General features: G+C 40.8%; 1 protein-coding gene across 4 annotated transcripts; it reads right to left on the minus strand.

Moving 5' to 3' along the window:
* Positions 1-333: 333 nt before the first annotated feature.
* On the minus strand, positions 334-19523 carry LOC124253732 (multiple epidermal growth factor-like domains protein 10). Of its 4 annotated transcripts, XR_006892271.1 has the most exons (13): positions 19429-19523; positions 16444-16602; positions 14910-15092; positions 10795-10984; positions 8838-9067; positions 7636-7839; positions 7075-7212; positions 5877-6008; positions 4506-4640; positions 3210-3341; positions 1848-1968; positions 451-1170; positions 334-405 (listed from the first exon to the last, which is right to left on the minus strand). XR_006892271.1 is itself a non-coding variant. In XM_046687552.1 (12 exons), the coding sequence occupies exons 5-12, from the start codon at positions 8956-8958 to the stop codon at positions 831-833; spliced, it is 1323 nt and encodes a 440-aa protein (XP_046543508.1). In that variant the 5' UTR covers positions 8959-9067; positions 10795-10984; positions 14910-15092; positions 16444-16602; positions 19429-19523; the 3' UTR covers positions 342-830. The 4 variants fall into 4 exon arrangements, 3 of the variants coding, with proteins under 3 accessions (XP_046543508.1, XP_046543510.1, XP_046543509.1); XM_046687552.1 differs by having other exon boundaries at positions 342-1170; XM_046687554.1 differs by lacking the exons at positions 3210-3341; positions 4506-4640 and having other exon boundaries at positions 342-1170.
* Positions 19524-21406: the final 1883 nt, after the last annotated feature.

The following is a 21406-nucleotide window of genomic DNA, read 5'->3' on the forward strand; positions in this document are numbered from 1 at the left end:
ACCACAAACCACTGGATTTCTACATGGGTACAATCTGTTGGTCCACCACAGACCACTGGATTTCTACATGGGTACAATCTGTTGGTCCACCACAGACCACGGGATTTCTACATGGGTACAATCTGTTGGTCCACCACAGACCACTGGATTTCTACATGGGTACAATCTGTTGGTCCACCACAGACCACGGGATTTCTACATGGGTACAATCTGTTGGTCCACCACAAACCACTGGATTTCTACATGGGTACAATCTGTTGGTCCACCACAGACCAGTGGATTTCTACATGGGTACAATCTGTTGGTCCACCACAAACCACGGGATTTATACATGGGTACAATCTGTTGGTCCACCACAAACCACGGGATTTCTACATGGGTACAATCTGTTGGTCCACCACAAACCTCGGGATTTCTACATGGGTACAATCTGTTGGTCCACCACAAAACCACGGGATTTCTAGATGGGGTATAAATAAAGAAAACCATGCACATAAAGATGTTCAAATGTTCATGGATGAATTTCTCCTTCAACAAATCAAGGTCTTGGTTATATACGCCTCTACTCAAAATTCTATCAGGAAAGGTCAGAAAGCGTGAGGTCGCTTACACTCGACCCTACAGTTTTCAAAAGTTCCATTAGATTTTCTAGATCACGTACAATCATCAAAATAAAGGAACATTGGACTTTCCACATGGTTCATATTCTCTTCGAAATGGAATGATTTGGAAGACTTATTTCTGGCTACTGTACATTAGATTCAATCTGTTCAGGTTTATTAACTAGACAGCTTATCAACCCGACATATGGAAATCAGATATGAATATTTTTAACAAGATTGATCTCTTCCAGATATCGGAATGTTTTGATATGGCGTGTTGGTAGTTAGTTCCGTGTAGGTTCTTTCAATTCCCTCCTCTGGGTCACGTGATGTGACGTCAAGAACGTCATAATCCTCAAGTGACTTTCTTTCACGTTGTTGCGGTATTGCATTCAGGGCCGTGTAGGGTTTTCCAAGCTCATCGTCTGGATCACGTGATGTAACATCAAGAACGTCATAATGCTCACGTGACTCGCTCTGATTAACTTGACTTCCGGGCACACCCGGATGAATATCATCAATGATATCATGATATATAACCTGCTCCTGGGTTCTCTGTCTTCGTCGTCTGAAAGTAAGATTTAGACACAACATGATATGATATCAGTACAAAAAGTAGAAACTAGCATTACTTTGCACAAGTGAGTGTACATACTTATATAAACAAAAAGCATGCCTTTGGTTGAGCCTTAAGTTTGTGATTCCATTTTGTTTCTTTCTTTTCCTTGAATAAAAGTTTTGTTGTGAACATATTTGCATTTGCATGTGATTTAAGCCTCTTGTGGCTACTTGTTTACGTGTGAATACATGTGATGATCCACGGTCGAACGTTCGTCAGGAATCCATCTTTGCGACTAAATTGATCCATGACGTGGTTAATGCATGTCATAGTATCCAAAAGGCGTAAACTGGTGCCCATGGCATCAGTCACTGGATTGTCTAGTCCACCCTCGATTATTTAGAGGCTGCGCCATACAAATAGAATGTTGCTGAGTGTGACGTTAAACACGCTAAAAAAGAAACAAGTAAAAATTTGGTCCCTGCATTTTCCTTATTTAGTCATAGTTGCTGCTTGTGTCGAATCTCGGATAAGTACTTACGTATATCGATTCAGCGTCGACACAAATTTGTTTGCATATATTTACGTACACTGTTACTTAACACTTTACTAGGTTTAAACGAATGCAATTATATGTGCGGAAAATGAGGAGAACACAGCTTAAAGTTGCATATCTTTATACTCACCGATGTCTACGGGCCAGGAGGAAAATTGCTGCCACAACGACTGCTACCACGGCCGTTAATCCCGATCCAGCTAGTCCTGACACTATGGGATTTACGCTTGATCGTGACGGGTCTGCATCCACTGTCGACACAAAACAATGTATATCGGAACAACTGTGTTAGGTGGCGGGTGTGTTTGTGCGTTTTGTTTCAAGGTATCAATGAACAATGTTTCACTAATATCCCGACTTGACAGGGCTAGAGGATTACTCAGTTATTTGACAGCCACGAGGAGGGTTTGAATAAGTTTAGGTAAAAAACGAAGTCAATGAAGAATTGATTACTATACGAAAACAATGTTGTGCTACCTGGATTAAGTTCAGGTTGTTGTTATTGAGATGTAATAGGGACAAATACTGACCAATTAAATAGTGAGTGAGTTTAGATTTAATCCGCTTTTAGCAATATTCCAGCAATATCACGACGGGGAACACCAGAAATGGGGTTCAAAAATTCTAATCATGAAGGGAATTGAACCCGGGTCTTCGGCATGATGAGCGAACGCTCTAACCAATAGGTGAGGTGATGTGAAATTGGGTTTAACGTCGTACTTGAGAATATTTCGCTCATATGACGACGTGCATGCGTTTGTATGTGTATGTGCGGCTGCTTGTGCTAGCCCAGACTGAAGCTGGTTTTATAGTGCTAGCCCACTGAGATACCATGCCGCAGTGAAGCATGAATACCCCACTCAGACACATTATACTGACTCCGAGCCGACCAGTCCTTGTTGTACCCATTAATGCCGAGCGCCAGGCAGGGACCAACAAGAACCATATTTTAACGTCTTTTGGCATGACGCGGTCGGGGATCGAACCCGCGACCTTCCGCACTCCGGGCGGACGCTCTAACCACTACACTACGGAGGCGGTCTCCACAAAATAGTATTTTGTCAACTCATAATACCATTATTTAATTGTTGAATTTTAGCTTTTTTTCTTTCTTTTGTGCTTTAGAATTATTACATGTATGTATAGTCTTACTGATCAGTAAATAGTGAGTATGGTTTTAACAATATTCCAGCAATATCACGGCGGGGGACACCAGAAATGGGCTTCACACATTGTACCCATGTGGGGAATCGAACCCTGGTCTTCGGCATGGCGAGCGATCGCTTTAACCACTTGGCTCGAAAAGATAATTAACTTTATCCGGCAGCCGACCAGTCCTTGTTGTACCCATTAATGCCGAGCGCCAGGCAGGGACCAACAAGTACCATTTTTTACGTCTTTTCGTATGACGCAGTCGGGGATCCTAACCAATAGGCTACGAGATGAATGGAACAAGGGCGTTAGGTTTTGCTCTTTCTGTTTCTGTACATACGTCTATCGCATTTATCTCCCTTCCATCCCAGTATGCACGTGCACATGCCGTTCACGTGATCACAAAGGCTCCCGACACAGTTGTTGCTGCAATGCATCCCACAATCTTGTCCATAGCTGCCAGGGGGACACTCTACCGGGGAAAATATAATTTTCAAAATATTGAAATACCAAATATGCAAGGCTCCAAAATAATATATAAATCATTAATAGTGACATTCTCTTCCCACAGAGGTTACTTGTCAAATCTTCCTACGAACCTCTGTTCTAATACGGCCCTTTCATGGTGCGAGTGTTCAGGATTCGTGATTGGTTGCAATCAGATTTAGTTGTGCAATCAGCGACGTTGTTTCAAAAGTGATCATTCGCAAGGCCTCGGTAATTTCCGTATACTCCCAGAAAACTAATCCTCTTCTCCTGCGCGATACGCAAACGTTTCTTCTAGACAGAACTCAGTCATGTTATGGCGGATCAGTGGCGTCTCCATCGCCCTCGTTGACAAGGGACACGCTAGCCATTAAACGTCTTGTGTGTAACATCAACACAAGTCCCCGGCAGCGGAGGGATATTTGTGGCCCCACATTTGCTTGTGTTAGTCAAGTTGAATCTAAGTCGATGTAACACGTGTTCTGATTGGATAGAAAGAAGGGAGATCATTCGTGTTGCGATATTTTGCCGTTAGGGGATTTTACGAGAACCGGGAAATATGGCCGTATTAGAACAGAGGTTCGTAGGAAGATATGACAGAATGTAATCGTGAGTGATGATTTTCAAATTATAGACATTGACTCTGTGAAAAGTGAGGCCCCACCAAAATCCAAACTTATTAAAAATTATTACTATTGTACGTGGCCTCACGCAAAGATCTGAGGACCCTCCATACGAGTGAGTGAAAGTCCCATATTATATAATTGCATTTTGGGTGTTCCCTATGCAAAAACCTATGGTGATGCACAGTTACATACTCTGAGCACCATGTACACCCAAACAGGTGCTAATTAAAGATATACCTGTGTTCTGTGGCGGTTTTGTCTTGCTGAGAAAAAAAAAAGATTTCCAATATTGGAGATGTTTCGTATCAGATGAAAAGGCCTGAAAACAATGGGGACCATACGAAATACAGAAAGCGAATTCTACTGTATACTTAACAATTTAAACAACAATCTCATTTTGTTAAAATAGTCAAAGCTTCGTTAATTTAATGTTCAAAAGTAATGTACTTAAATACTGAAATTCAATATAAACTATTATGATTCTTTACGATATTGCGCTGATCAGTGACAGATGAAGTCTTCACCTGTATCACACCGACTTCCGGCCCAACCATGCTGACATCCCATGATGCACGTGCCGTTGCCAGGGTGACAGATGGAGTCTCTGCACGTGGAGCATTTGTTACTGCATTCGTGTCCATAGGTACCCTGGTCGCAGACTAAAGCGATGGAAATAGAACGAAATAATGTCAATAAATAGTTATATAGGTATACAGCTGAACCATCCCAAATCTGGGACGGTAATTCTGGTACAAGAAAACCATGACCTGAGACACAAACACATTTGTGCCCCCACTGTCAGTCTTAATATCTCACAGAAACACGGACTTTGTTGAATAACACCAGCTCCTGTTTTTCCTTGATTTAGGGACCGTTCATAATTTATGGATAGGTGCGGTGATGATGATTTTAAGGGAACCCATTTTGTTCTGGGGAGCTAGGGGGGTCATAAATTTTGTACACACGTATTGGGGTGGGTGGGGGGTTGTCATCAATTTTGTACATAAAACTATGTTTAAAATTGTGCTAAGCAATTATGGGAAGTGGAGGGGGGGTCATTGAATTTGTACATGACATGCAGGGGGGTCACCTATTTTGTACACAAATTTTAGGGGGGGGGTCATTCACATTGTACATGCTTCGCCATAAAAATCATTATCACCCCCCAGCCATAAATTATGAACGGTCCCTTAGCGAACAAATTTGGTTTAACTCGGCTTTGGACAGTATATCAGCTATTGGAAGTCAGCTTAATGTGAGAGGAACGCCCGAAATGATGCCGATCTGAGGCCACTTTAATCAAACCCATGAGTGCTGATATGATGCAGAAGAACCCAAAAGCATAGTCGTTGCTGAACCGATCCCATCACCATAGATTTCTGACATGCCAAAGGGACGCAACTCTGCATAGCAAAATGAGACGACTATGACTTCCCTCAGTTGCTGATCATGCCTTGAGACGTTCATAACATGAACCCATGTCATCTCATGCACGTCCATTTCTGGCTTAACCAGCCGAGACATTGCTAGAATACTGCTACAAGCGGTATACAACCATACTCACTCACTCACTCACTTATCTCATGCACGATAACGGAACATTATCCTTATGATCAGTTCACAGAAGATCTTCCTTTTCAAGGGGTACCAGCTGATTAAACCCTTCACATACACAGGCATGTGATATTCGTTGATTCAAAAGTTTGTTTTCCCATTTACGTTGACTGACATTCAGCTATTTTCAGAACTATTTTAGAACTATTTTCTTACTGTGAAGCTTAGTCCCCAAACTTACTCATTGTACATCCCGTTAGTCGCCTCTTACGACAAGCATTGGATGCTGAAGACCAATTCTAACCCGGATCTTCACGGCTGTCTTCGTGCAAAGAACTTACCCGTTGTACATCTATCTCCCATCCATCCGGGAACACACTTGCACGTGCCATCCACGTGATGACAGTGAGCGTCGACACAGTTGCTACTGCAGGTGTTCGTGCAGTTGAAGCCGTAGCGTCCTTCTGGGCACTCTGCAACATGGAGGATTCAACCATTGTTTTACCATCAACCAACAGCCACATAAAGATCAGAGGCCACTGATCATATCAGATGTGATGCATGTAACAAATAATAAAAAACCCCAATATGGTGGATATTTATAACATACCAAATCTACTTCCTGAAGCATACTCAAAACGCATTAACTCATGTTCCTTGTAAATTAAGCAGTGTCGTCCCGAAGTGTCCTGTCTATCTGTTGAATATACCAGGGAAGCTATCTCATGGGACCATAAAATCATCACATTACCATCCCTTCCTACCGGGTACCCATTCACTGTTTGCATATTTCAAAGAGAGAGACACGAGAGGCCCAGAACTTGCTGGAGTCAAGCCTGCCAACACGGTCAATCATCCCCCTACTCTCTGCCCCCAACGCTGCCTACCGTATTCTGTGTGCTGTGCGTGGATTAATTGCATCGTGTCATCATGTACAGTCCGTTTGGCTCAAAAGCGGACCGATGAATTGCAATCTAACTCGAAAACTAATAAACATAACATACTCAATGAAACGCTGATCATAATCAAAACATCATACCCACTCTGTGAGGTTTTTGCAGAATTTTTGTCCTAAAAATAATAAAGTTGTTTAACAAACTATCATTAAAATAAAGACACAGTTTACTGTTTGTTACGAGGGAGGAGTGCAGAGAAAGGAACAGCCAGGTGTTCGAGAAGCACGTTCACAGACAAGTTATTTATTTATTAACCTGTGCTGTGCCGTCTCCATCCGTTCTCGAACACCTGGCTGTCCCTTTCTCTGCACTCCTCCCTCGTAACAAATAGTGAACTGTGTCAATATTTTAATGATAGTTTGTTAAACAACTTTTTTATTTTTAGGACAAAACTTCTTCAAAAAACCTCACAGAGTGGGTATGATGTTTTGAAATGATCAGCGTTTCATTGAGTATTTCATGTTTATTAGTTTTCGAGTTAGATTGCAATTCATCGGTCCGCTTTTGAGCCAAATGGACTTTACGTCTTCTTATCATCTTCCGTGGAACAACACTCATCTGATGGCCTGAAGTTTGTACAGACCTTGTTTACAGTCAACTCCAGTAAAGCCATCTGCACAGCCTGACACGCAACTTCCGTCGACCTTGTTGCACACTTCCGCTCGGTCACGACAACGGCAGGTGAAGTTGCAGTCTAAGCCATATTTGTAGTCGAGACAGTCTGTAGTAGACAGAGTACATTGCTTGTTTGGATCCGCACTGACATCATCAAAAATATTCTGAGCTACCTATTTCGTTTCTAAGAAGGTACATGGGAACGTTTTGTCATACAATGGAGAGCGGAATAATGTCATGACCAACAGCATAGCTTAAAGCCAATATGTTGATACGTGTCATGAATCAGTCCATTTCCACTCCACAGTAACGTAAAGATTCACAGTGTTTTGAATTCCATTCAGCAACTCTAACTTGGACCTCATGTATTACACACGTACGATTATTCAAATATGTTAGTAAGACACTCTGTATGCCACGCCCGGAGTTAAAAGTGGTAATATATGAGAAATAATAATGTTCTTTTCACTTTCATCTGAAATAAATGTGTTCTACAAAGAAGACTCCTTTCAGATGATCAAACTCTCACCACCAAACACCTGCACCTCACACAGCGTCAATATCTTGCAGTCTCCTATCATGGTCACCTCCAGTCTGTTGGCCGTTTGATTGGCTGGCATCTGTACTGACGTCACTTCCGGTGGTGTATCTGATCCATCTTGGTAGACCTGTTCCAATCCACTTATGCCTGCTTTTCCCAAACGGATGCGAAAATCTTTGAGTCGCACATCATCTAATGTAACATATGCTACGTATGTATTCTCGTATGAATTAGAAGAAATACATCATGCGATTTTAGTTTGTCCGATAAATAATCAGAAAAATAAATGGCTGAAAACCAGCCTTGTTATCTTTCTTACGCAACGTGTAACATTTGATATCATTAACATGAATTGAGTGGACAAGGCTGTTTACAAAGTATATGGGCATGCCCAGTTGTGTTGGCTTTCCCCAAATGGATTAGAAAACCACTGAGGCGCTCACCAACTAATATAACATATATCATGAACATATCCTTGATTACGTATGTATTCTAGTGTGAAAAAGTGAAAAATATCATGCGTTTTCAGTTTATCCGATACAGGACAACAACTTTGCCTTTTCATGTGCAACGTCTAAGACATGCCATGGTAAGTACATAAGTGTGACTAACCTGAGTGACAAAATTGCTTAAAACCTGAAGAGATATTTCTCACAAAATGGTGTTTTCGGTACATATCTGACACTGTATACTGTTTATCTACGTCTTATGAAGAAATAAATTCGGGCTAAAAACTTTTAAAATGTCACAAAATACTGCTTCCCAATAATCCTTATTCATATGTCCTTATATGGATATAGAACTTTAAATCTTCATTCATCGCCCCCTTGAAATGTGTAGCAACACAATGATATGTTTCACTGTCGAATATTCCTATTGTACACATCTACCCTGTATATCTGTTAATCTACAGTAATCCGTACATCTGTCTGTATCCCACTTACTTGGTGCATCCCTATTGTACACATCTACCCTGTATATCTGTTAATCTACAGTAATACGTGCATCTATCTGTACCCCACTTACTTGGTGCATCCCTATTGTACACATCTACCCTGTATATCTGTTAGTCTACAGTAATCCGTACATCTGTCTGTATCCCACTTACTTGGTTCATCCCTATTGTACACATCTACCCTGTATATCTGTTAGTCTACAGTAATACGTACATCTGTCTGTACCCCACTTACATGGTTCATCCCTATTGTACACATCTACCCTGTATATCTGGTAGTCCTGTCCAAGCCGGAGAATCCAGTTGGGATCTGTTGTCCCAGTTTCGAACACGATGTAACTGCCGTGTGAGTACATGATTTATCTTCAAATTTGGCGGAAGTGCCGGCGTCCACCGCAAGAGATGAATTATACATGTTAAACACTGAAGACTGTGATGTGTCTCCCCGTAGTGCGATGTTTCTGCCTGAAAATGAAACGTTTTTGCAAAAACAAATAGCAACATATGCCGTGTAATATTCTCATACGTGACACGCCGTTATTTACACCCACGTGTCATGTATACAATTCTGTAAATACACACATATTCTTGTCACAAGACATAAGTTGATAATGACGTCACAAACAGTGTGTAACACTGTCAATCTTGCCTGTGTATCTACGCATGACCGGCAAGAATGTTCCAGTTTTAAATGCTGATGTTGAAATGGATCGATTTATGGCCAATGTAACAATGATCAAAGGTAAACGACAGAGTCGTAACACCACAGGAGGCTATGCCTATTTGAGAGTTCACAAACACATTTTTGTCACTGTATCTGATGATGACAATCACTATAGTCTGTCAACTTAACTTTTGGCACCCTGTTTTTCACAATTTACATAAAACTCCTGAATATTTTAAAACACTGCTCTGTTCATATGGTAATTGTATAACGTGACCTAACAAGATATCGATTTTAGTAATTTTAAAACGATTATTAAAGATTATGCCTTTAAACCTGTCATATAATAATTGTAAAACTGTGGAGAGTTTTACGAGGGGTTAACGCACCTGATGGAAAAGCCATCAACACTGTAAAATGTGTGTCATCGAGATATGTACATGCACGGGTATTTACATTAGTACGCTTAAGTGATGTCAAAGATCGTCAACACGCACATGTTGTAGGGAAAACGATGTTGTACAAAGACGAACGGCAAATCATCAAAAGAGTTTACATATTTTTCAAGCGCGAGGCAAAGCGAAAAAAACCCTCTTTTTTTTTAATTGAATGTTTCTCCAAAAGACATTTAATGCCACGAAGATCTGTAAAAGAATATTGCATAGAGTTATCTCCCATGACACTATTTCAGAGCCTGACGATGACATGGCAGTTAAATCGGGGACCGTCTCAAAACATGCAAAGAAAACAAAGCGTGATGAATTCAATAGAAGGGTTGTGAGGGACGTCATGCGTCGGTTACATCGATCCATTTTGTCAAGCAAACTGAAGAAAATATTGTTCAAAAGAACACCATGACATCATTGTATCAAAGCATACCATACGCAAGCTGTTGCTCAAATTTGGATATAGATACAAGATATCAAGCAGCCAGTCTTTAAAGACTTCAATGAATCTACTTGTTTAAAATGGATTTATGATGATTATAGAGTCCCTGTAGATTTGCTTGCAAGCGTAACAATGTAAACAAGACGCACAGGGTGCCAAAAGTTCAGTTGACGGACTATAGATTGTCTGGTCAAGACTCGATTACAGACCGCCGTCATAGAGCTCTTATATTGTTGAATATGGCGTTAAACAAACAAACACAAACATGCCCAGAAAATAGGAAGATTTGTACAAGACTTTTTCAGATATTTCTTGGGGATGTGGAAAGGATTCTGTCGTTTTATTTCATTTAATATATAGTTGTTATTTTTAAATGTATTTTTCCTAACCAAGTCAAATAGATTATGACTAACGCCCGTTAACGTTTACTTTAGCCAAAGCCAGCCTGGACTCCGCTGAATTTGTTGACTGAACAATTTATGTCTTTTTCTGTAAAATATCACATAAAATATACTTGTTCATTATTGCAATAGGTGTATGCTGAATTAAATAATTGTAGGCCTGATTGTCGATAATGGAGTAATTAGCCCATGATATCGTTGGCCCGTGTGTTAGAGAATCACATAAAACTATGGCTAACCTCCGTAAACTTGTACTTCCCAAAGCCAGTCTGGACTCCGTTGACTCTGTACCGACAAGTGTGATGTTGGTGGCGTTGACGACGTTCTTGCACGTGATTCTCAACGTTGTAGACGTGATCCAAGTGTTCGTAGCGTTACACGGCACGACCGTGTCTTTGTTTCTTGTTGCCATTGCTATTTCCCGCGTTCCTGTAACCATAGATATATACAATCTTCAAACAAAAAAAAACAGGGGACACATACATGATGTTACTATTGATAATACCGTTCACCCATGAGGATCCAGGTTAGAACTGGTCTGCAGTAACCCATGCTAGTAGTAGGAGGCGACTAACGGGATCTGGTGGTCAGACGCGCTGATTTGGTTCATACATGTCATCGTATCCCAACGATTAGATCGATGTACATGATGTTGATCACTAGATTGTCTGGTCCAGACTCGATTATGTACAGACAGCCGCCATATTGCTGGGATGTTGCTGAGTATGGAGTTAATAAAAAGAAAGAAAGACCATAATACCGTTCATTTTTAATGTTAATATTTTCGGTTTGCCGTGTTAAAAATGAATGATGTGTTCAATATGGACCTTCACTGCTGAGGTATTACCAGTTTACTTCTAAAGTGGGTCTACCTGAAGAAATTCTCAACATTATCAGCGTTACGTTATGTTGGACTTTCGATTTGCGGTATGAATGGTTATATATAAGAATACGTTACACTACCGTATTTCGCTGGCACATTGTAACTATAGAGATATGAGTTTACTATTGATGATACCTTCACTCCTGAAGATCCGGGTTAGAAATGCTCTTCAGCTTCACGCTTGTCGTAAGAGGCGACTAACGGGATCTGATGGTCAGACTCGCTGACTTGGTTGACACATGTCATCGTAGCCCACATGTCATCAAAGGGCACAACGTGTGTACTTGATCCAGCCCCTACTAAATTTGCCTTGGAATATATTGACATCTTACTTCCTGTGTTCACTCAGATTGTCAACTTAAACTTGAAATGTGGCACTGTTCCTGGTTGTTTCAAGCATGCAATTGTGAAACCTTTGCTGAAAACACCTGGTTTAGACTGTTTCAATAACTATAGGCCGATGTCTAATCTACCATTCCTCTCCAAGGTACTTGAAAGAGCTGTGAAGGTGCAACTTGGTCAGCACTTGAGTAAACATGACCTCTATCACAAATTCCAGTCTGCCTATAGGTCATTCCTCAGCACGGAATTAAACAGCTCTGCTCCGTGTTGTTAATGATTTGCAGTTGAGCGTTGACAGGGGGAGCTCCGCCGTTCTTGTTCTCTTGGACTTATCGGCCGCGTTTGATACGGTGAATCACCAGATACTTCTATCAAGACTTCAGTTCCAGTACGGATTAAATGATATGACTCTTCTATGGTTTAGGTCCTACTTATCAAACAGGACTCAATCTGTTGCTGTTCATAATGCTCAGTCCAAGGAAGCTATGCTTCTTTGTGGTGTACCACAGGGATCGGTTCTCGGTCCTGTATTGTTCTCTTTGTATACCAAAGAAATTGGCGACCTGCTTTGTTAGATGGTATTACCAGGGGCTGTGACAACAATTCTGACTTAACCAGAATTGAAGATGCCATCAACGATATTGGTGCGTGGATGTTCAATTACAAACTAAAACTAAATGAACACAAGACAGAGGTTGTGATGGTTGGCACAAGTAACATGTTAGTAAAATCACAACATGATCAGTTGAAAGTATGGGCATTCAGCCTTCTCCACATGTCAGAAATCTTGGCGTCCTACTCCAATCTGACCTCTCCATGGAGAAACAGATCTCGGATGTATGCAGAAATTGTTACTTCTATTACAGTGCATATATTTCTTCATACATTTTTATATTCTTCACAAATTATTCATAACAAAGAAAATCCGTATACGTGCAAGTCGCAGTGCATAGTGTGTCTTGTTTATAGCCCCGCATGTCAAGCGCAGTAGTAGGCAATTAGCAAACGCATCCACGCCAACCTTAAACTAATTAATCAAAGATGAAGCTAGCGAGCTGTGTCAGCCCCGGCCTTTCTTCTCGGGTACACCCCTTGGTCAAGTGCAGATAAGTACTCCCATCCCAGCAGGAGCATGTCTACCACCAACCAAGTCGTAATCGAAAATCAACTTTTGTTGTACAAGATCGAGATTACCATCATGCCATCCTCTTTGTCCTGTCGTAAATGCCATGGTCAAGCACTGACAGATATTTTGTTAAGCAGCTGACGCAAGCTGACCGTGGCTACACCATAAAGAAAATCAAACCTTGTTAGGTAATCATCTTCTTACCACTTACCTCGTGTAGTATACTTTGTCAGCATAGGGTAGATAACGCATATGGAAACTTCAACTTTATAGAAACTTGATAATTACAAACGAGTAGAGCTGTGGGGTATAAAATTCTGGGTTCTTCCATCTCAGGCACACTTGCTTGAATAAACCCAGGAACTCACAGCTCTGCCTCCTTTCTTGTTTCAAGGTAAAAAACTTTTAAACTTTATTCTTGTTTATGTTTAACTTGTTATTTCTTTGTAATTATCGTCTTGAAAATGTTAGAGTTAGGTTAGAAACATTCCTACAACATTGAAGCACGTTTTCATTGTAAATGCTAGTTCTAGATAACCAATTAATTCGTAGGCACTATCCAGGGATATTTATTTATGCACATTGCGTGGTGGGCTCCTGAAGTGTTATGCATAGGGACATTACGCCACGTTGTGCAAGGTCACCGACCTGTGCACATGTACATACGTAAGATCCGCCGACGTGGGGAGATGTTATAGACATTTAATGATGGCATTGAGAATTAAGGGTCCTGCCCTGAGCGGGGTTTGTGATAAAGGGCTACACCGAATGATTGCTGAATACATTAAACAGACAAAGGGGATAGAATTTCGGTGCACTTTGGATATATATGGAAACAATTATGTTGGTTGAATATATGACGTTTTACAGAAACCTATTGAAATGGTTTACTCTATGACACTTCCATCTCCGTAACATTGGACAGATCAGACATCTCCTGTCACAGGATGCTGCGGCTGCCCTGGTGACAACACTGATTCTCTCACGACTTGACTATTACAACAGCATTTTGGTTCCAGCTTCACAAGAGTCCGTCCAAAAGCTTCAACGAATCCAGAACACAGCTGCACGCACAGTTACTCTCCAACCTAAACATTGCCGCATCACCCCCATCCTGATGTCTCTTCACTGGCTGCCTATTGAGGCTCGCATTGACTGTAAGATCCTTACACTTGTTTATCAGTCCAGTCATGGTATTGCACCTGTGTATCTTCAAGAACTCCTCTCTCTCCTTGCATGCCAACAAGTACTCTGCGTTCTTCCTCATCTAATCTGCTCTGTGTTCCAAAGTGGAACCTCAAATCATTTGGCTGCAAGTCTTACCAGAACATGGCATCTATCAGTTGGAATTCTCTCCCTGATGACCTTAAGCTGTCTCCACCCCTTGAAAACTTTAAGCGCCACTTCAAATCTTCCTCCACAAAAAGTTCTATTGACTTCAATAATGCCTTATTAATTGTTAGCGCTATGAGCATACCTGGTGTGGAGTTTGGCGCTGTATAAATGGACACATTATTATTTATTAGCCCAGCCGAGTAGATCGATGATCATGATGTTAATCACTGGGTTGTTTGGTTTAGACTCGATTATTTACATTCAGCTGGAATGTTGCTGAGTATGGAGTTAAAAAAAACAATGAAAGATACATGTCATCGTATCCCAACCGAGAAGATCGATGTACATGATGTTGATCACTAGATTGTCTGGTCCAGACTCGATTATTTACAGACAGCCGCCATATTGCTGGGATGTTGGTGAGTATGGAGTTAATAAAAAGAAAGAAAGACTATAATACCGTTCATTTTTAATGTTAATATTTTCGGTTTGCCGTGTTAAAAATGAATGATGTGTTCAAAATGGACCTTCACTCTGATGCTGAGGTATTACCAGTATACTTCTAAAGTGGGTGTACCTGAAGAATTTCTCAACATTATCAGCGTTTCATTATGGTGGACTTTCGATTTGCGGTATGAATGGTTATATAAAAGAATACGTTACACTACCGTAATTCGCTTGCACATTGACGTCCACCCAGACTATCCAGGCAGGGTGTTGTAACTCCACGCTCCATTTTGGGTCCAGGGTGGATCGTGTGAACGAGAAGGTGGAGGTGAAACCGTCTACAGCAGTGGTTGACGTCGACTTAGTACTGGAATGTATTGTTGGTTGTTCGTAGGCAATGGAGACTGTAACATTTGAATCAAGGTTAACCATTTGGTTGTGGACATTAATGCATAAATATTCATAGGGACATCACAAACCCATTGGAACAAGTATCAGAAACTTCTAAAGAGAGGTCACAACATGTCCAGCCCCCAACTATGCTATTGTGTCTTGAACTACTGCAATATGAGACCTTCACGGCATGGCGAACTGAACCAGGGATACATTTGGCCTCACTAACAATATCATGTGTCGATTCAGTTATTTGCTGACATGGCAAAGTGCCGATCCAGTTACAGTTGTATTTGTAAGGCCTTATTATTTCTAAGACCTTGTGGACATGACAAAGTGCTGAACTTCCTGATCTATCAGACTATACGTAGCCAAGTGTTGAATCGGACTTTTGTACATTCTGTGGAAATTTTGAATCAGTCATTTGTGAGACCTTCTGAGCACGTTAAAGTACTGGATTAGTAAACTGCAGATCCGAATGTATCATAACTATTTAAGCAGGGGATATTCAATAAAAAGGTGTCCCATCGATTGATATTTTATATATTCAATGAGATAAATAGTTCAACAATGTGACCAGGACGTCAGAGTGAGATTTGCATTAGTCGATGAACGTCAGACGACCACAGATTGTGTTAGATGAATTGATAAAACGCACTGCTGTCCTTCACGTGCAAATGGTATGGACGTAACGGTAGTAATACCCGTGACACGTGTGTGAATGACATGTGACGGGGTTCTGTCTTTAGGAGGGCTGCCGCTTCCCATATTTCTGTCTAAAAACGCTCATTCTGACTTCGCCACACTCTGTTGCGCCTGTCAAGGACATCCAAACCGAACCTTGATTCATACTATTCGTACAGCGATGACGAAAGCGATAAACACGAGACGAGAAAGTGGTATTTGTTTAGTATTGATTAAGAAAACATTGCGAGAGTACTCATTAATGTTAGTATCGCCTCTTACATTGCGAGAGTACTCATTAATATGAAAAACAACATAGTGTATGGCCATTTTGACTTGTTCTATGGCCATTTTGGCTAGGGGTTGGGGGGTTGTGGCCATTTTGACTTTTTTGTGTGGCCATTTTGACCTGTTCCCTTTGTGTATCGCTTCCAGGCATTATCTTTTCTAGGCTACTATGGGAATGCACGTGGCGTATTTTATCGTACACACGTAAAACAAAAGTTATGATTTATTAAACTACACCTTATTATAATTCAGGGCGGACCATTTATGTTATTACATACTTACATACATTACGTATTCAGTGCGTAATGTGATACTAACCCGGACATGTTTTTGAAATAAACACAACTTGAAATAGACAAAAATACAACACCGTTCCACTTATTAACTTACAGTACTGGCAGCCGGGACCAAAGTATCCCCTCTCACATCCCAAGGAAGAGCAGCTTCCTGTTGTGGACTCGCATTGCCTTCTGTCGTAACAGTGGCACTGGAACCTGCAGGAAGGTCCGAACCAATAGTTTCCCAGTCTGTCCCCGACACACGGGTTGTCTGCAATGTCATCAGAAGAACATTTATATAGTAACCATGTCTGTCTCAAGCAGCCCTCTATGTAGTGGGAAGAATACACACTTGTGCATGCAAATACGCACACGCATTAATACGTACGCACACGCACACACACACACACACACACACACACACACACACACACACACACACACACACACACACACACACACACACACTAATCCCCATATATACAGCCCCATTTGAACAAATATCACAAATTCCCTTGGTTGAAGGCAATGGATGCCGTGGGTTAAGCGGCTGGTGACTGAGCGGGTTAGGCGGCTGACTTTGTGTGCCTGCGATTAGGTGCCTGACTCTGAGGGTGTGGGTTCGAATACCGGATGGGACTCAACCCAACAAAGTACTAGAATTTGTACCTTACTAAGAAAGTGTAATCCCAAATATAACATATGCACATTTGACCACTTTCTAAAATGGCATTGTGTAATCACACAAATAATTAACCTTCCGGCAATGGCCATGTTGTACGGTCCGTTTGAGACAAAATGATACCGATGAAAAACAAAAACAAAATCTAAAACAAAAACAAATAGACATAAAAGAATCAAACCAAAGCGGACTGCAGTTTGTGACAAGGGAGCAGTGGCAACTAGAGGAACAGCTCGAAAAGCGAGATGCACCTGCATTAGTGACGTCAGAGACATGTGATTACTGCTGATTGTCAATGTGAGAGAAAATGAAATTTGCTCTCGACGTAAAGTCTATAATTTACAAAGTCTATGATTTCTTCAAGGATGAAAATGACAGCGGCAGACCCAAGTATGCAATTATTCAGTACATACTCAGTTAGGGTGTCATCTCGCCAGCTCAAAAGTTTGTTGCACGTGCATCTCGCTTTTCGCGCTGTTCCTTTAGTTGCCAATCCGCCCTTGTAACCAACTGGGAAAACGCACAAATAAATGATGACAGTTTCTTACAAAAATTCTACAATTGTTTCCTAGAGTTGGTCTGTTGTGTTTATTGCACTCCGCGTTGGTTTGATTCTTTTATGTTTATTTTTTTTGTCTCAAACGGACTGTAATAGTCACTGAACTGGGAATTTGTCAACCTTCTGAACATGATGCGTGCGAGGACCGAACCAATGAACCTGTCGCTCTCCCGGCAAACAGTCTGCCCTATACACCACAGAGCTTGTGTCATGCGATATAAAAACCTGTCAATAGGTAACATAGGTACCTATATTAAAGATAACATAATAGGTAACTATGTTAAAAATAAGTGGAAAAGGTCGAAAATCAACATGAAAACTTAATACATGTACATGATTGTACAGTCCGTTTGAGTCAGAAACAGACCGATGAATTGCAAATTTTATCATTGTACAAAATTAGTACACATGTTTATCATTATTGTAAACCAAAAGTCACTGTGTTCTTTAATCTGATTGGTTGAAAAACGTGATCAAATGGTATTTGATTCCCGGAAATTCTCTGCGTATTAATACATACAAACATCGCTCACACCATTGTATTGTTACGTCGTCAGCTGTGATGACGTCATTAAAATCATATTGTGACGTAAAGTCCGAATGACGTCACAAATGAGCAGTTCCAGATGCTACCATGGGAGACAGCCGAAACGGCCGGCTGATGACATTTCACTGCTGTACCCGTACTCGATGTCAATGAGTGCAGATACATTTTGGTTTACTTTTGTGTTTACAATGTCGATAAACATCATGTGTTGGCGAATTTGAAGTACGGGAATATTTCATTTGAAACCTCCGGCTGACGCCGTCGGTTCCAAATGAATTCCCGTGCTTCAAATACTCAATAACACCCGGAAATTCGCCAACACATGATGTTTATCTCCTAACTAATACCCAACAGCTTTCTGATATTAGGAAATTTTCCGGACTCCACCAAAAAAGTTCCGTTTCTGCGGTTTCACCCCGCCGCGACAGATAACAACTTTTGCGTTTTCAATGATGATAGTTTCTTAAACAACTTTTTTGGTGGAGTCCGGAAAATTTCCTAATATCAGAAAGCTGTTGGGTAATAGTAAATGATAATCATGTGTACTATTTATATTTATGTGGCAATTTTGTACAATGATAAAATTTGCAATTCATCGGTCCGTTTCTGACTCAAACGGACTGTAATTGTTAGTAATGCTTACTGCATGTAAAGTGTCATGTGATTAATGACTGACTAGAGAATAAAATAATTTCCGAACAAGTCACTTTGTAAGGACCGCCTCCGTGGTGTAGTGGTTAGAGCGTCCGCCCGGAGAGGGGAAGGTCGCGGGTTCGATCCCCGACTGCGTCATACCAAAATATGGTACTTGTTGGTCCCTGCCTGGGTACAACAAGGACTGGTCGGCTCGGAGTCAGTATGATGTGTCTGAGTGGGGTATTCATGCTTCACTGCGGCGTGGTATCTCAGTGGGCTAGCACTATAAAACAAGCTTCAGTCTGGGATTGTACAAGCAGCCGCACATATACATACATACACACGCATGCACGTCGTCATATGAGCGAAATATTCGGCGTTAAAACCAATTTCACCTCACCTCACATACATACATACATACATACATACATCCATCCATCCATCCATCCATACATACATACTTACACGCACGCATATATACAGACAGACAGACAGACAGACAGACACACAGACAGACAGACAGACAGACAGAACTATGATTGATAAAATATCAATCATAAAAATACCAATGTCCCTCACTTATTTTGTCCAGTACATAATAAGTAATCCAGGCCGGACAAGTATGTACACTTGTTCACCAGTGGAACCTTTGAGACAAGAAGAAGGGTATTACCTGCAGAACTCCAAGACAATATTCCTGTCGCGACCAAGATGGCAATTATACCGTACATTGTGTAAGCCTCTCCATGTAGTCCTCCCGTGAGCAGCTGTAACATATTTGTCCCGCTCAGCCCAAATACAAGGAAGTATATTTCGGGGGCTGATCGCAAGTCCTTATTTCCTGACCAAATACAATCATGTATGATATAATTCGCCCTCCTGAAAAAGAAACGCATTAGCTAACGTGCCCTCTATGTAACGCATCATAGAAGTTGCAGGTTTTATAATGAAAGGAATATGTGTCCGCTGAACCAACGGACGAGTGCTAAAGATCCACAGACAGGATCAAACCGTATTTCTCCCCAAAAAATGTCCTCAACGTTTAAACGACCACGTTTATCGTTGACAAAAGGTTTGAAATGGATGCAGAGCGTAAGCTTGTTGACATTTTGCATCGAAGGGTCTGACACCATGCGCTACGAAACTTGGTGTTGAAATGCTTTGAGAGGCGGCGTTTCATTGTCATGAGACGGCGGGTATATGTTTTCAAGTTGCAAAACGTCATTGGCTTCGTTGTATCTTAAATATCTTGTATAACGTCGGATAGATTGTATTGTTATACATGGTATTGTTAAGAACGCTGCATATTATTTAATCACATTGACCATAGCATCTCTTGGGGTTAACATTAAAGATTATAAACATTTAAAAGCGTCATTTACGATATGTTGCGTCATTCCCGTTTCTCACGGCTTCCTCTGAGGATGAACATGTGTCTAAAGATGGTGTCAAACCGGATTATTTGAGATATTGATAAAGTTATAAGACAAAAAAATATCACTAAATCATTAGAAAAATACAACACATTCCTTGGTGTTGAAGTTAGGGAAAGCAATGGTGACGGAATATTGCAAATTCCAAGATCAATAAAGAGATGTGTTTTGCTCGCATGTTTCGCCGCCGCCATATAGCTGGAATATTGCCGAGTACGGCGTAAAACACTCACTCACTCGTATGTTTCACGGGGTAAGGACACAACAAGTCAGTTGTGTCAACGATCAGTGACGTCCTGAGTTTTACCGCAAAACACATGAGTGGAAGAACGGATACTGTTTTTTAAAGGTCACATGCAGCGTAAAACACAACTTTCCAGATTCTGATACCTTTCGGTATGGACATACCGAAACAAATCGTCAAAAATGCAAATTCAACTTATAAAGTTGAAAAATAACGCGATGAAAAAAAACGCGCGAAATCGGCTTTGGTGTTAGCTATTTTTCTAATGTTTTGTTGATATCTCACAGGCGCGAGCTTTTTATATGTTATGACAGTAAATAAACTGTTTATATAATTTCATTTTTCTATTTCACCATACGTTCTTCTTACCGAGACACTTTCTCAGTTCGATACTTAAAAGCAATGTCATTATTTAGCGTTGACAGAATTTCTAACTGTGATATAGATATGTCGTTGTCACAGACAAAACTCAATGTCTTGTTTTATTGACACCTGTGTGTCTTCCTGCCTGTCTGCTAATGACAATATTCAATACACAGCTGCTATCACTGAGATCATGCAATTTGAACTTAACACCTATCAGGTTATACACCATAAACAAATGCATTGATTTATGGCCCGAGTTCAGTCTCTGTCACATTATGTAATTAAACAGACAGGCAGGTGTGATACTTGAACACATGACATGTTATGATGTCTGTTGATTGCAAAGTGTTATACACAAAAAATGAGCATATATTTACTAAACCCAACATCTCTATATACACACACAATGAGACGTGCATGAGGGCGGCATCTGCAAAAATGAACCAGCCGTTACACTTGAGTGCACACCCACCCGCTTTGACTGGGTTCGGTATCCCGGCTGCTTCGTTTCGAGGGAGGTAAACCCAAGTACAAAATATTGCACTTTTGATTTGCGATTATACGCTTATAATTTTGTTTATTTGTTTTTTCATAATCAGCAATGCATA

The sequence above is a fragment of the Haliotis rubra genome, unplaced genomic scaffold (genome assembly GCF_003918875.1).
Source record: "Haliotis rubra isolate DU_JTF1 unplaced genomic scaffold, ASM391887v1 Scf55, whole genome shotgun sequence".
NCBI lineage: Eukaryota > Metazoa > Mollusca > Gastropoda > Lepetellida > Haliotidae > Haliotis > Haliotis rubra.

Coding starts and splice junctions, on each gene's coding strand:
- LOC124253732 (XM_046687552.1), bottom strand. CDS start 8,958: ATGTACTCACACGGCAGTTACATCGTGTTCGAAACTGGGACAACAGAT. Junction 7,840..8,837: donor GTACAATAGGGATGAACCAT/GTAAGTGGGGTA, acceptor ATGTTACATTAG/ATGATGTGCGACTCAAAGAT. Junction 4,641..5,876: donor GGGAGATAGATGTACAACGG/GTAAGTTCTTTG, acceptor CCATCGCTTTAG/TCTGCGACCAGGGTACCTAT.